Here is a 17,006-nt window from a genome sequence, read left to right as displayed (position 1 = left end):
GCGCCTGGGTGGCTCAGTCATTAAGCGTCTGCCTTCGGCTCAGGTCATGATCCCAGGGTCCTGGGATTGAGCCCCACATTGGGCTCCCTGCTCAGCGGGAAGCCTGCTTCTCCCTCTCCCACTCTCCCTGCTTGTGTTCCCTCTCTCGCTGTGTCTCTCTCTAGCAAATAAATAAATAAAATCTTAAAAAAAAAAAAAAAAGAATTCTATTATGGCAGCCTACACAGACTAACACAATATCTAATTTGTTTTCATATTATATTCTTTTTCTTAAATACGGTCTCTCTAAATGTTTTAGTTTTACACTTCAAATAACCCAAATCCACCTTTGCTTTACCTTTTTTCTGGACTATACAAGGAATTTAAAACACTTTAACTCCATTATCTTCTACCAGACTTACATGTTATCACTGTCTTATACTTTCCTTCTATTTTTTTCTTAACTACATAGTATTATTTTTATTTTACAGTCAGTCTTCATTTAGATTTACTCACATATTTACTATTTTCTTTCCTCTTTATTCCTTCTTGCATCTCAGAACACCCCTGTCCTGCATTAAGTATATTCTTTGGAATTTCCTTTAGTAGTGATATGCTAAGACATGGATTTCTTTTACTTAGTTGCTTGTCAGATGAAGGGCTTCCTGAATCTGTGGGTAGGTGACTCTCATCATTTCTGAAATTTTTTCAGCCATTAACTTTTCAAAATTACCTCTGTTCCATTCTTTCTCTCCTCTCCTTCACAGACTCTACTCAGAGGTATATTAAACCTTCTCATCCCACCTTCCATGTCTCTTAATATCCCTTTCATATTTTCTATCTCTTTGTCTCTATAAAGTATGATCTGAATAATTTCTTCTGATCTGGCATTGAATCAACGTCTATACAGTAATGTCTTATCTGCTAAGTTTTTAATTTCAATTCTTAAATTTTTTCATTCTCATAAATTCTACTCTTTTCTTTTTCAAATACACAATTCATTTTTTATAGTTTCCTATTCTATATTTTTCAGTTCATCATTTACCTCTTTCAACACAACAGGATGTATGTCTTATACTTTGCAACTGTTAATTTCCAATATCTAAGGGCTTAATAAGTTTTTTTCTATTTCTGCTGTTCTTACTCATGATGCCTTATTTCTTTTGGTGCTATAAATTACTGTAAGCCATTCATTTTCCTTGGAAAACTATCTGTGAAAATTACCTGAGGCCCAAGAGTAAGTGAATTCCTCCAGGGAGGATTTACACTTGTTTGTGACAGATGGCTAGGGTCACTATCAGTCTGGGACCACTTTAAGCTATATTCATAGCTTGGCTTTTATTAGTTTGTTTTTGGGTTTTTTGTTTTGTTTTTTGGACTAAAGATGAGAATTTTGATTGCAAATTGTTATATTGTTATGTTTCCCTGCTCTACTCAGCAGCAAGGCAATATTCCTTGCTATCTCTTGAAAGTAGATACTTTTGCCCTGAGGAGGGTACCTTTTGGGGTAACAGTTCTACAGATTAGAACTTTCTATCAGACATCCCTTCCTTATGAGGACTGAGTTTTGTCTTCAGTCCACACACTGGAAGCTATCAAAACTGAATCTGCTACTTACAGGTTTGGTTAAAAAAAACAAAACAAACAAACCAAAAAAACCCTCCAGGTATAAATGCCTTTGGAATCTTATTTAACCCTGCTGTGTTCCCACTTTCAAGTATATTTTGGCCTCTCATATCAGACTGTTTTATGGTTTTATGAAGACTTTTGAAAATATCCAATTGTTTACATATTTTCAGAGAGAGGATTAATTCATATAATTTAGCCTTTCAGTGGTAAAGTTTATTTAAATAATCTGTTTTCCATCTGCTTTCCATCTTCTAAACATTTGTTGATATTCTAATCTGCTATTCTACTCTACATTCTCTTTGTCCTTGTGGGTTTATATGGTTTTTACTCCTTTACTCTCCTTTTTAGTATAATTTCAGGAAAGTGCAAAGATAAAAGAATATGTTCAGTCTTCTGAAGTAGTTCTATATATAACCTGATTTTTTTTACATTTTATTCTTCCTGATTGTCAAAACAATATATGAGTACCATAGAAAATTTTTAAATTCAGGAAAGTTTAAAGATGAAATAAAATCATTCATAATCCTACTACCCAGAAGCAGCCACAGTTGACATTTTGCATGTTTTCTTCCATTCCTATATAATAATTTCTCTGTATCCTTAAAAGTATGATAGAAAATTTGGCAGTGAAGAGCTTTGCATTGTGGGAACTCTTTCCTTTCTGTCTCCTGGCCATTTTGGTAGCTGCTTTTGGTTGGGGCCACCCCACATGTAAGGCAAAAAGATGGTGGCTGCAAAGAAGATGAAAAAGTTGCTGGAGTCAATCAACTCTAGGTTCCAACTCACTATGAAAAGTGGAAAGTATGTGCTGGGGTACAAGCCGCCTCTGAAAATGATCAGACATGGCAAAGCGAAACTGGTCATCCTCACCAACTGCCCAGCCTTGAGGAAATCTAAAATAGAATACTACACCATGTTGTCCAAAACTGGTGTCCATCACTACAGTGGCAATAATATTGAATTGGGCACAGCGTGTGGGAAATACTATAGAGTATGACACTAGCTATAACCGATCCAGGTGATTCTGATATCATTAGAAGCATGCCAGAACAGACTGGTGAACAGTAAATCACACAAAATTTTTCTTTAATAAAACTGACCAGAGCTTGTTTTAAGAAAAAAAAAGTATGATAGAAAATTTCATAAATTTTTTGCCTAAATTTTATTTTAGAATTACTTTTCTATGTCATTAAAATTTATTTATAAATACTATTTCTAGTGGATACATCATTTTTTATACTAACAGTCTATAATTAGATTTCTCATTTTTTGCTATTTTTAACTAACATCTCAACTTCTTACTTCAAGAAGAAACTAAAGGATGAGGATAGAACCCTAACATAAAGATAGCTGTTACTGGATCCCACTGCTGGTATGGATGCTGTGTACTACTTGGAATCATCAGAAAATCTACCATAGTATAGGCTATAAGCTCTAAATGTTGAACTTCTAGCTTCCAGAACTATATGATATAGAACTTTTAAGCACAAACCCACAAATTCTTTGAATCACAAGGAATACAAAGTCTCATAAGTACATTCTCTTTGATGTATTACTAACAATCAAAGTAAAGGTAAAAATATTAGAAGGGACTACAGTCTAGAGGTTTATGCGAAATTGGAAACAAGAAGACTGTTTGAGGGAATGAACTGATCTCACAGGTGACTCTACCATAGAAGGAACTCCAGGGAAAATGATAATCTGTTCCTCTGAGATGAATCCAAGTATACACAGAACCAGAGTCATTAATGAAAACTGGGGCTATTATTTAGCAAATGGATTTTTTTAACATCTCAAAATAAATACCTAAAAAGATTTTTTTAATGAAAACACCAATTGTCCTTTAAAAATGAACGTTTTACCCTAATGAGGAAATCTGCTAGAGAGGAGGAATATATTGGCCAACTTACAAAATTTTCACAATTTTGTGGCACTTGCACTTTCACCCAATGACTCCAATTCTGGGAATTTACTCTATGGATATACTTCACACATGAAAAATGATTCCTGCATAAGATTACTCATTGCAGCATTTTTTTTATAAGAGTAAAATATTAGAAACAACCTAAATTAACATAAACATAGGGCTTGTTAAATAAATCATGGTACATCCATAACTTGTAATACTATGCAGATAATAAAAGTGAATGAGAGAGTTCTTTCTGTACTGATATGGATAGATCTCCAAGACATACTGTTAAGTGTAAAAAGCAAAGACAATTTTTATGTTACTATTTCTGTAAAAGAAAAAAGAGGAAAAAAAGAATATAGATTTTTTTAAAAAATTTTCTGAAAGAATCATCAAAAAACTGACAATAATAGTTTCCCTTCTGGGCAGACAAAAGAAGGAATGGGAAGAAGGGAGAGGGAGACAATATATCTTCATATACTTTTTGATATTTTCACAATATACTTCTTTTCAAAAAAATGAATAATTCTAAAAAAACTGTAAGAAAACTTCCAAAACCTTTCAAAGAGTTATGTAGTTGAGGGGCGCCTCAGTCAGTTAAGCATCTAACTCTTGATTTCGATTCAGGTCATGATCTCAGAGTTGTGAGATCAAGCCCCATGTTGGGCTCCGTACTGGGCATGGAGTCTGCTTAAAGATTCTCTTTCTCCCTCTCCCTTTTCCCCTCCCCCCCCAACAAAAAAATATTAAAAAAAAAAAAAAATCTCAGAGCATCCATTTAACACAGGGTGTTAGGAAAGACTTACACTGACTGAAATTTGCTTGACCATGTTCCAGAAAGATGTAGAGCTGCAAAACAAGTTGTGGGCAGCCTTCCAGGTAGGTCTCAAATAGCCTGAGCATGCTCAAATCAGTCATTCTATCTATAACTTCTTTATGTGGATCAATTTGTTCTTCCATAAAGTTATCAGTTTTGCTGCTATTTTTGAAAGCCACATGATAACCCTTTTTCAAGGCAAACCAATACCTGTAAACACAAACATTTATCTTCAGTAAAATATTCTTTATAACATGTTAATATACATAATAATTTTGGAAAAATTAACGTGTTTAATACAGAATTTTCTAGGGTGCCTGGGTGGCTCAGTTGGTTAAGCATCTGACTTCATTTAGCTCAGGTCATAATCTCAGGGTCCTGGGATCAAACCCCATGTCAGGCTCCTTGCTCAGAGGGGAATCTGCTTGTCCCTCTGCTCCTCCCCCACTCATGCGCACATGCACGTACTTTCTCTCTAATAAATAAAATCTTTTTAAAAAAATTACAGAATTTTCCCACAAACTTTCTCCACTACAAATTTCTTTCAACTCTGTGAATATCTCATGGTAGCTTTATTGCAATTCAAACTCCATAAACTTTGGGGCACCTGAGTGGCTAAGTCAGTACAGTGGCTGCCTTTGGCTCAGGTCATGATCCTGAGGTCCTGGGATCGAACCCCACATTGGGCACCCTGCTCAGCAGAGAGTCTGCTTCTCCTTCTCCCTCTTCCTCTGACCCTCCTCCCTCCTCATGGTGCTCTCTCTCTCTCAAATGAATAAAAAACCTTAAAAAAAAAAAAACACTCCATAAACTTTAATTGCATATTTGATAGGCACTGTATGCTAGCACGGTTAAGCATACATGATCTCAATTCACCTTCATAGTAATTATGTGAGATGAGTAGGTATCATTCCAATTTCACAGATGAGAAAACTAAGGATGAGAATGGTAGAGTGATTAACTAAAAGTAAAGGGCAGACCAAGACTCCAAACCTAGATCTTATAATTCCTAGTCTCAACCACCACTTTCTGAAAGACAAACTGCAATTTTCAATTCATGCAAGTTATCTTTTTTTTTTAAAGTCAAGTTTTTCATGCAAGTTATCTTAACTACAAGACAGATACATGCTCTTAAAATGTCAAAGTTGAAGATGAGACTGAACCTAGCAAACAATTACTCAATATCTACAAGGTGCTAGGCTCTTTGACCATTACCATCCTAGAAAATACGTAACTTCTCAAAGGCTTTTAAAACACCCTTGCTCAGGCTCTTCTTTTTAAAGAATTTTAAAATGAACATGAGTTATCATCATACAAGTAAAACTAATAATAAAACATATTGAGACACTTATTTGAAGAAATTTGGGGCTAGCAAAAAGGCAACAAGGATTCTAGCCCAAAGTTTATCAAAACTCTTTATTCCTCAGTTTCCTCATATAAAAATAAGGGCAGTGATATATAGCTTGTTTCAGTCGGCCCCTTCTGTCAACGTTTCCCATTTCAGTAAATGGTACGAACATTTACCATGTCGCTCAGACCAAAAACATGGAAATAATTTCCAACTCCTTTATTTTTTCTCATACCCTAAAAAAATTCTTCAGCAGGTTCTCTTGGTTCTGGCTCTATCTTCAAATATATCCAAATCTGAACACATCACACATCATCACTTCCGCTGCCTCAATCCTAATTTAAACAGCCAACATCTCTGGTCTAGATTACTTCAACAGCCTCATAACTGGTCTCCGATTCTATTCCTGCTCCCTATGCATCCTATTCTGTATATAGCATCTAGACTGAACCTGTTAAACATAATTCAGATGTCACTCTGCTGAAAATGTTCCAATGAACATTTTGTTCCATCAAACTTAGAATACAACCCAAAGTCCTTACCATATTTTAAAAGGCCCTTCATAATCTGCCTCACATACACTACCCCCACTACCTTTCCATCTCATTTTTCTAGCACTTCCAATATACCCTTCTTACTGTTTTTCCCAACTTAAAGGCTTTTGTCTTTGCTACTCCATCTGCCTGGAACTCTTCTGGGTCTGATGTGGTAGATGTTGGTCCAGGAAGTTCTACACATGCATGGCACAATCTCCCATGAACACCCATGGGAGGGCATGCCTGATCTCTACTTCTACAGAGATTCTGAAGAGATTGGAAAAAAAAAAAAAAAAAAAAAAGCAGGCTGCTGCTAAAAAGGCTGTGACCAAGGAGGAATTTCAGGGTGAATGGACTGCTCCAGCTCCTGAGTTCACCACTACTCAACCTGAAGTAGCTGACTGGTCGAAAGACATGCAGGTGCCCTTGGTGCCTATTCAGCAGTTCCCTACTGAAGACTGGAGCGTTCAGCTGGCCACTGAAGACTGGTCTGCAGCTCCAACTGCTCAGGCCACTGAATGGGTAGGAACAACCACTGAGTGGTCTTAAGCTGCTCTTCCACAAACTCTTAAACAAAATGGAAATAAGGCTGACAGTAATTAAACAGTTTCTTATAAAAATGAAAATTTAAGTGGTGCCTGGGTGGCTCAGTCAGTTGAGCATCTAACTCTTGATTTCTCCTCAGGTCATGATCTCAGGGTCATAGGATCGAGCCCCGCATGAGGCTCTGCACTCAGCACAGTGTCTGCTTGACCCTCTCCCTCCCCCCACTTGCGCATGCATGGTCTCTCTCTCGCTCTCTCTTAAATAAATGAGTAATCTTTAAAAAAAAAAAAGAAAATTAAAAAAATTTTTAAAAAACAGAAAATTTACAAATTTACTCAACTTCATTCAGGTATCTACTCAAATGCCACTTCCTCACAGAAGTCTTTCCAGATCACACCATCTAAAGTAGTACTACTCTCCATCATATTCTCTTTATCCTGTGTTTTTTTTTCATCACCACTTGATATATTACTTATTTTTATCTTTACCTCCTCACAAAAATGAAATCTACATGAAAGCAAGGACTTTGTTTTGTTTTGCTAATCAACTAGAACAATAGCTGGTACATAGTAGGTTTTCAGAAAATATTTACTGAATGAATTAGTAAATGAAAGCTCGTATTTCTTCCATAAAGAGACAGTAGATAGGAAAGAACTTTGAAAAGCTGGAAGTAAAACACAAATATAAGATACTCCTATCATAAACAAGATACATACAAACATGGATATACAAAGATTCATTATGTGGCAAACAGAAGTATGTTTTTAGGGGAAGTGGGTAGGGGAATGGGGTAATTGGGTGATGGGCATTAAGGAGGGCACTTGATATAATGAGCACTGGGTGTTATATGCAACTGATGAATCACTAAATTCTACCCCTGGAACTAATAATATAGTATATGTTAACTAAATTGAATATAAATTTTAAAAAATTTTTAAGAAGTATATTTTTATCACAGTTTTAAATAACATGGTCTATTATATTCATTGTGGGCTAGATGCCAAGGCAGAAAGCCTACAAAAATGATGGTGTCCACTTTCAATCACCTTACAACCTAATAGGAAGGTCAAGCCTGTAAACTATTAGCTGCAATACAAGGCAGAAGAAATAACTACTCAATAGAAATGTAAATACTCTGTTGTAAAAGTACAGAATAAAAAAATGATGGAACACTCCCTAGAATTTATAGGTGAGATTTACAGGGAAAGTTGTGTTTGAGTCTTTTCTGGGTATCTGGCACAATAGGAAGTTCTCATATGTATATTATATAATACTATTATGTAATACAATATCATGTTCCTGTTCCAAGTAGATTATAAACTTTTCACAAATATTAACAGGTACATACCCACAGCATAGAGGGGGAGAGGTAGCAAAGCATAGTGGCTAGGAGTACAAATTCTAATAAAGCCAGAATGCCTGAGTTCAAACCCCAGCTCCATCACTTCCTAGCTTAACCTCTCTGCTCCTGAGTGTCCTCATCTGAAAAGTGGAAGCATTCATCATATCCACCTCACTGAATTGTGGTGAAGAAATTTAATACATGTAAACTGCTTAGACCAGTACCTGGCACATGTTAAGTACCATATAGGTGACTATTAAACAAACAAAAAAATAGCTGTTTATAGATGTTCACATTAACATTTTCAGTAACTTTAGGGAGCAATTTTTCCAATTCTGTAGCAATTAATGGAAAATCAATACAAAGTTCTGCTTATCTAAAGGATAACTTCATGGGAAAGGGGAGTATGAATATAATTTTTTAGTCAATAAGATATTGTTTCAGTTTTATGGAACAAATGATTAAGAAGCCAAAGGAAAAAAAAACAAGGGAGCTTTCTTAAATTTTGTCACAACATATTCTTTTATTTTAGATAAAAAGGCACCAGCTTCCACTATTGATGGATTACTTTATATCAGGCTAATCCTCCTACTGATGACAGTGATAAATTCTAGACAAAACATAAAAGAGAACAAAGCACAGAAGAGGAACCAAAAGTAAGAAGAAACAAGAGGGCATTCAATCCTTGAAAAAAGGGCATCATACTGTATGAGATACACATTTATCTGGCTTTTCCTCTGAAGACATCCCATAGCCCAAAGGGCACAAAGCAGATACAGCTCAAGCAGAAAATCAAAATATTACTGGCCCAAAGAATCAAAGGACTGGGTTTGAATCTACCAGAATGGTTAGCAATTAAAGGCGGGGGAAGTCTCAGGAAAGAGGAAGCCACAGAGTAGAGAACACCCAAGTCTGCATATACTCTCCTCTGATACATGGTTGACCCCTTACTATGTTTGTGTGGGATGAGACTCCAAGGAACTGAGGAAAAATTCGCCAGAAAGAACCTAAGCAAAGATTTCAGCAGCTGTCTACCATAAGGAAGAGTCTAGAGTTTGAGTTCCACCAAATTAGAGGGGCTTGGTCGATACTTCAGGCATTCCACTGAAACCCCAAAAGAGACATGTTTTAGGAGTAAAGACCATATTTCAGGTCTGAGAGATTTTTCCTTGAACTAAGAACAAAATCAAAATACACCTTCCCTAACAAAACCTAAACCAAGTCTCTGTAACACAACAAGGTAATTTGCCAATAATTTAACATCTGCTTTTTCTTCAATGGAAGATAACAAAATCTACAAAATCTCAATCACAATGTCCACTACACAATAAAAAATAACTTGACATGCAAATAAACAGGGAAATGTGACTTATACAGACGAAAATCAGTTAACAAAAAACATCAGTTAATAGAAGCATACCCATAGATGACTCAGATGTTGAAATTAGCAAACAAACTAAAGCACAGAGAAAAAAACTGGGGAAAAAGAGTCACAGAATCTCGATAACACAGGTGTACACAAGTCCCAAAAGAAAAAGAGTGAGATGATGGGGCAAAAAAAAAAAAAAAAATTACTTGACAAAATACTAGCCAAAAATATTTTCTAAATTTGATCAAAAACAACATACAGATCCAAAAAGTTCAAAGAACCCAAACAGTAAAAATACAAACAAAACCATACATAGGCCCATCATACTCAAATTGCTGAGAATTCAGTATAAAAAGAAAATCTCAAAAGTAGAGAAAAAAGATACAGTCCATCCTGGGAAACAAAAAGAATGTTAACTGACTTCTCACCAGAAACAACAAAAGCCAGAAGATGACAATATCAGTAGTCACGCAAAATGTAAATGGATTAAACACTTCAACTGAATGAGACTGTCAAACTGGATAAAAAAAATCAAGATTCACTTTTGGTGCTTTGCAAGAGATTCTCTTTAAACTCTTTGTTTTTGATCAAATTTCAAACAGATAGCTTGAAAGGAAATTACCAAAAATTGTTGGTATGGTTATATTAATATCTCAGACAAAAGAGACTTCAAATCAAGGAATATTACCAGGGATAAGGAGGGTCATGTCATAACGATGTATAAGAATCAATTCTTCATGAAGACATCTGTATGTACCTAATAATGGAGCTTTAAGATACGGGAAGCAAAAATTGTCAAAAATAAAAGGAGAAAAAGACAAATCCATAATCTTAGCTGAGGATTTTAACACTTATCTCTCTCACCAATTGAAAGAAAAACAAGGCCAAAAAAAATGTATCAGTAAGGATATAGAAGATTTTAATAACACTATCAGCTTAATCATCCTAATTTACATGCATAGAACACTACATTCAACAATGGCAAATTATAAATTCTTTTCAAATGCACATGGAATATTCACCAAGTTAGACTATGTGCTGGACCTTAGAACAAATCTCAGTAAATTTAAGAAGGGTATAATCATACAAAGTATGTTCTCTGACCAAAACAAAATTAAATGAGAGATCATCAACAATAAGATATCTAGGAAAATCCCCAAATACTTAGAGTTTGTGGTAAAAGGTCCAGATCCTAAAGTTTCATAAATACTGCAACCTAGGAAATCTGAACATTACTAAAAGACCTCTCTCTAAAGAGTTTCAGATAGAAAATAAGAAAGACAGTCCAACTGTTTAATGCCCATTTAAGAAACTCTAAAAAGAAAGAAGGAAGAATCTGTGAGAAAAGGAGATTCATCTCCCATTGTACTCTATTTTATACAATTTGAACTTTTTTTACAATGTATTTAAAAGGAGCAAAAATAACATCCATATTTTAAATAATTCAAATGTCTTTCATATACCCATCAAAAGGAAAGTCTCCTTTGGCAAAGAAAAAGGTTTTATCACAAATCATACATAAAATGGAAATGCAAAAGTGTCATCTAATTTATATTCTGGAAAATGAAACGTTCTTCTCCACAGACCCCTGAGCAGTAACAGCGTACTTAGTAAGAACAGGCACTTATATCTAATAAATAATTCATGTTGATATTCCTTGTCTTTCATCTACCAACACAAACTCAATTTAGCTATCCTATAGGGAAATGAATCCATAATTTAGTATATCTCAAGTTTTTCTATACTTAGTCGGCACAATCCCTAAGATAATTTGGCCCATTTTTACTGTTTTAAGTCTTGCTTATTTCTCGCTATTTGTCTCAGTATTCTGCCACTTCCTACACTAACATACAAAGATAAAGAAAAAGAAAGACAAAAAGAAGGAAGTGTCTTTGTTTATCTAGCTGGCATTTTTCACTAATAGCCAACCTAATTCAATTTTTCCTTTTTCCTTTTCTCTAATTATTTGAACAGGCAAAATATTTGCATAATTCAAAAATCAAAAAGTTATTCACTGAAAAAACTTCATCCCACTCCTATGACCCAACTACGCAGGTTTCATGCTCCCCAATGACCACAAGAATTCACTGTTAGTAGTTTCAGGTGTACCCTTCTAGAGTTTGTTTATGCATATGCAAGCAAGGTTATAACCAAGTATATAAGCCTTTCACCGCCTTCTTTTACACAGATTGTAGCATATCATAACCACTGTCTGCACCTGTCTTTTCACTTGAAAAGACTTCTTAGACAGTTTCTTCAACAAATGGTGTTGGAATAACTGAACAGCAACATGCAAAAGAATGAAACTGGACCACTTTCTCACACAATACACAAAAACAAATTCAAAACAGATTAAAGACATAATTGTGAGACAGGAATCTATCAAAATTCTAGAGAAGAACACAGGGAGTAACCTCTTTGACATCAGCCATAGCAACTTCTTTCTAGATATATCTCCAGAGGCAAGGGAAACAAAAGCAAAAATAAACTATTGGGACTTCATCAAAATAAAAAGCTTCTGCACAGCGAAGGCAACAATCAACAAAACTAAAAGGCAGCCTACGGAATGGGAGAAGATTTGTGCAAATGACATATCTGATAAAGGGTTAGTATCCAAAATACATAAAGAACTTATCAAACTCAACACCCAAAAAAACAAATAATACAATTTAAAAATGGGCAAAAGACATGAATAGACATTTTTGCAAAGAAGACATCCATGCCTAACAGACACATGAAAAGACGCTCAACATCACTCACCATAAGGGAAATCAAAACTACAATGAGATATCACCTCACACCAGTCAGAATGGCTAAAATTAATAACACAGGAAACAGGTGTTGGTGAGGATATGGAGAAAGGGAACCCTCTTACACTATTGGTAGGAATGCAAACTGGTACAGCCATTCTGGAAAACAGTATGGAGGTTCCTCAAAAAGGTAAAAATGGAACTACCTTACAACCCAGCAATTACACTACTAGGTATTTACCCAAAGGATATAAAAACACTGATTCGAAGGGACACATGCACCCCGATGTTTACAGCAGCACTATCAACAATAGCCAAATTATGGAAAAAGCCCAAATGTATATACACATATACATACAATGGAATATTACTTGGCCATCAAAAAGAATGAAATCTTGCCATTTGCCACAACATGGATAGAGCTAGAGTATTATGCTAAGTGAAATAAGTCAGTCAGAGGAAGACAAATACCATATGATTTCATTCATATGTGGAATTTAAGAAACAAAACAAATGAACATGGGGAGAAAAAAAAGAGAGGCAAGCCAAGAAACAGACTCTTAGCTATAGAGAACCAACTAATGGTTACTGGAGGGGAGGTGGGCAAGGGGGATGGGTTAAACAGCTGATGGGTATTAAGGAGGGCACTTGTGATGAGCACTGGGTGTTACATGTAAGTGATGAATCACTAAATTCTATACCTGAAACTAATATTACACTGTATGTTAACTAGTTGAAATTTAAATAAAAACTTGGACAGAAAAAAAATACATCTTGGAAATCTTTCCATTTCAGTACATAAAGTACTTAACATTCTTTGTAATAGCTATGTATGCCATTGCCTTGGATATACCATAAACTCTACCAGCAGACATTTAAACTGTTTCCATTTTTTCACTTTTACAAAAAAATTGCTATGACTGAAAAATTGTGTACATATGTCATTTTACGTGTATGCAAGTATGATAAATTCCCAGAAAAGAAACCTCTGACCTGAAAGTATATGCATCTGAAATATAATCAAACTGCCCTCCACAGGGATTGTACCAATCTATACTACCATCAACAAAGTATGAGAGACCTGTTTTCCCATGCCTTTCCAAGAGAGTATATTATCACCTGGATTTTTGCCAATCTGGCAAGTGACAATATATCAGTGAAATTTTAATTAGCATTTTTTAAAAATTATGAACAAGGCTTAGCTTCTTTCACACAATTTAAAAGCCACTTGCATTTCCTTTTTTATGCACTACCCTATTCTTTTCCCACTCTTCTACTGAAAATTCCCATTTTTTATTCTATTTCTAATATATGTTTCTTTTACTTTTGACTTTAGAAGCTCTTTAAATATTAGAAAACTAGCCCTTTGTTGGTTATAAGTTGCAAATGTTTCTCCCTGTTAATGTTGCTTTGCTTTTTGCTTTGCTTTTGTTTTTGTTTACTTGGGGAATTTCTGCTTTTGTTTATTGACATGGATTTTTTATAGGTCAAATCTATAATTTTTATAGTTTATGGGTTTTGAGTTATGGTTAAAAAATCTTTCCTGATTCCAAGGTTATAAAGGAATTCTCCCATGTTTTCTTATAATACTTTTTTTTTGCTTTTTTATATTAAATATTTGATTCAGTTGGAATTTATCCTGGGGTCTGGTACCTTACCTGGAAGTATAATCCATAACATGCAATCTTAAATTATCCCAACTCTAAAGTTAATCAAAACTTTACTGTTCTTATGCTGCATATACTTGCTATTATTTCCTCTTACTTCTATTCTGGTGTGTATTTCTACAATCTGTGGTCTTTATATGGCATACAGACAAAAAATTCTTTTCTTATCCTTGTGGTTTGAATTTAGAGGGGTGGGGGAGTAGGGCTACTCTGAAAACAAAACTCTTCCAATTTATCCTTTCAGATGTTCTGTCTAGGAGGAATTAGAACCCATATTTTGTCACATTAAGACTGGGAGGCTGAAGACATAAACTGCAACATTTTAAAGTTTTCCCAATACCCAACTCTATGTTTCTATCAAGCTATTTCTAAAGATTTCACCTTCATCACAGAATAGGCTAAACCCTTTTCAAGATCATGTGCTATGCTAGGGTATGGGCTTAGCCTGACTTGCATATGAAGGTCCAATTATAATTTACATAGGCTTTTTTTCCCCAAATTGCTACCCAGTTGTTCCAACATAACTAAATTACAGAGCAAAAAATCATTAAGAATGTAAAATCTCTATATGACACTATCAACTACATTTACTAAATTTCATTTATAGAATACTACAACAACCAACCACAGAACACATATATTTCAATTATATATGAAATCATAAAGATGGACCATATGTTGGGCAATAAAACGAACCAAAATAAATTACAAGAGATTGAAATGTTAAAAGTATGTTAGCTGATCATAACGGAATTAATTAGAGATCAATATCAAAATATCTACAAAAGACGTGAACACCCGAAAAATTTTTTAAATACACCCTAACACTTGGGTATAAGATGAAATCACAAAGAAGGAACAACCATTTTTTGAACTGATGGATAATGATATGTTGTGTTTTTACATCATTGTGTTTATTTAAAAACACAACATATCAAAATGTCTGGAATATAGCTAATTCAAGGGTTTGGAAAATGTTTATAGCTTAAATGCTTTTATTAGAAAAGAAGGAAGGGTTAATAGTAATAATATAGGTTTCCATAGAAATGAAGTAGAAAAAGGAAAGTAAGCTCTAAGTATATAGAAAGAAGAAAATACAGATAAAAGCAAAAATTGAAATAAGTAAGACAGAAGGAATAGAAAAAAATTAACAAAGCCAAAATTTGGTTCTTTGAAAAGGCATAAGAAGAAATTGATAAACCTCAAACAAGATTGCTGAGGAGTAGGGAGGAGAAAGAAGGTTAGAGAATACAAAATGCCAATATCAAGAATAAAAAAGGTGACATCACTAAAGATCCTATAGAGATCAAAACTATAACAAGGGAATATCAGGAACAACTTTATACCAATAAACTGAACAACTCTGACAAAATGAAAAAATTTCCTGAAAAACACAACTCACTAATACTGACAAAAAATCAAATAGAAAATCTGAATAGATCTGTATCAAAGAAATCTAATTTGTTCTCAAAAATCTACACATGTTAACTCCATCCAATTCATTTTTTCAAACAATTATGGAAGAAATGTGATGTGACCCTACAGGTCACATCAAACTTAATGGTAAAACATTCAACACTTTATCCCTGAGATCGGGAACAAACCGAAAATGTTGCTGTCATCACATCTCTTCAACATTTTACTGGAAGACCTAGACAGAGAGAATGAGGTAAGACAAAAAAAATAAAAGGAATAAATATTTTTATTTTTTTTAAAGATCTTATTTAAGGACTCCTGGGTGGCTCAGTCTGTTAAGCGTCTGCCTTTGGCTCAGGTCATGATCCCAGGGTCCTGGGATCGAGCCCCATGTCAGGCTCCTTGCTCGGCGGGAAGCCTGCTTCTCCCTTTCCCTCTACCCCTGCTTGTGTTCCCTCTCTCGCTGTCTCTCTATCAAATAAATAAATAAAATCTTTAAAAAATAATAATAAAAATGTAAAAACAAGTATAAATGAAGAATAAAATCATAATCATCTCAAAAGATGCAGAAAGAGCATTTGACAAAGTACAACATCCATTCATGATAAAAACTCTAACAAAATGGGCATAAAGGGAACATACCTCAACATAATGAAAACCATATATGACAAACCCAAAGCTAACATCATACTCAATAGTGAAAAACTGAGAGCTTTTCCTCTAAGATCAGGAACAAGACAAGATATCCACTCTCATCACTTCTATTCAACATATTACCAGAAGTCCTAGCCACAGCAACCAGACAAGAAAAAAAGAAGTAAAAGGCATCCAGATTGGTAAGAAAAAAGTAAAACTGTCACTATTTGCAGATGACATGATATTATATATAAAAACCCTAAAGACTCCACCAAAAAACTATGAGAACCAATAAATGAATTCAGTAAAGTTGCAGGATACAAAATCAACATGCAGAAATGTGTTGCATTTCTACACACTAACAACAAACTAGCAGGAAGAGTAATTTTTTTAAAAAAATCCCATTTACAACTGCATCAAACAGAATAAAGTACCTAAATAAAATCTAGCCAAGGAGGTGAATTTAACCTTTACTCTAAAAACTATAAGACATTGAAGAAAACACAATGGAAAGATATCCCATGCTTGTGGACTGAAAGAACAAATATTGTTAAAATGTCCATATTACCCAAGCAATCTAAAAATTCAGTTCAATCCCTATCAAAATACCAACAATATTTTTCACAGAACTAAAACAAATAATCCTAAAATATGTATGGAACCACAAAGGCTCCTGAATAGCCAAAGCAATCTTAAGAAAGAACAAAGTTGGAGGCACCACAATCCCAGGTTTCAAAAAAACAATAGAACAGATCAATGAAACCAGGAGCTGGTTCTTTGAAAGAATTAACAAAATTGATAAATGCATAGCCAGACTTATCAAAAAGAAAAGATAAAGGACCCAAGTAAATAAAATCACAAATGAAAGAGGAGAGATCACAACCAACACCACAGAAATACAATTATTATAGGAGAATTTTATGAGCAATTATATGCCAACAAATTTGGCAATCTGGAAGAAATGGATAAATTCCTAGAAATATATAAACTATCAAAACTGAAACAGGAAGAAATAGAAAATTTGAACAGACCCATAACCAGTAAAGAAATTGGGTCAGCAAT

The 17,006-nt window shown here is 34.5% G+C and overlaps 1 protein-coding gene and 1 pseudogene across 1 annotated transcript in view; one reads left to right on the top strand and one right to left on the bottom strand.

Annotated features, from left to right (window-relative positions):
- Positions 1-17,006, bottom strand: part of XKR9 (XK related 9) — an 81,806-nt gene that overhangs the window by 5,382 nt on the left and 59,418 nt on the right. Inside the window, exon 5 of the mRNA XM_032421742.1 lies at positions 4,324-4,544. Within this exon, the coding sequence (XP_032277633.1) occupies positions 4,324-4,544 (221 nt within the window). The remainder of the gene's footprint in view (positions 1-4,323; positions 4,545-17,006) is intronic.
- Positions 2,239-2,676, top strand: LOC116643024 (annotated as a pseudogene).

The sequence above is a fragment of the Phoca vitulina genome, unplaced genomic scaffold (assembly GCF_004348235.1).
Source record: "Phoca vitulina isolate PV1807 unplaced genomic scaffold, GSC_HSeal_1.0 scaffold25, whole genome shotgun sequence".
Classification (NCBI taxonomy): Eukaryota; Metazoa; Chordata; class Mammalia; order Carnivora; family Phocidae; genus Phoca; species Phoca vitulina.
This window is presented reverse-complemented; position numbering and strand designations above follow the sequence as displayed.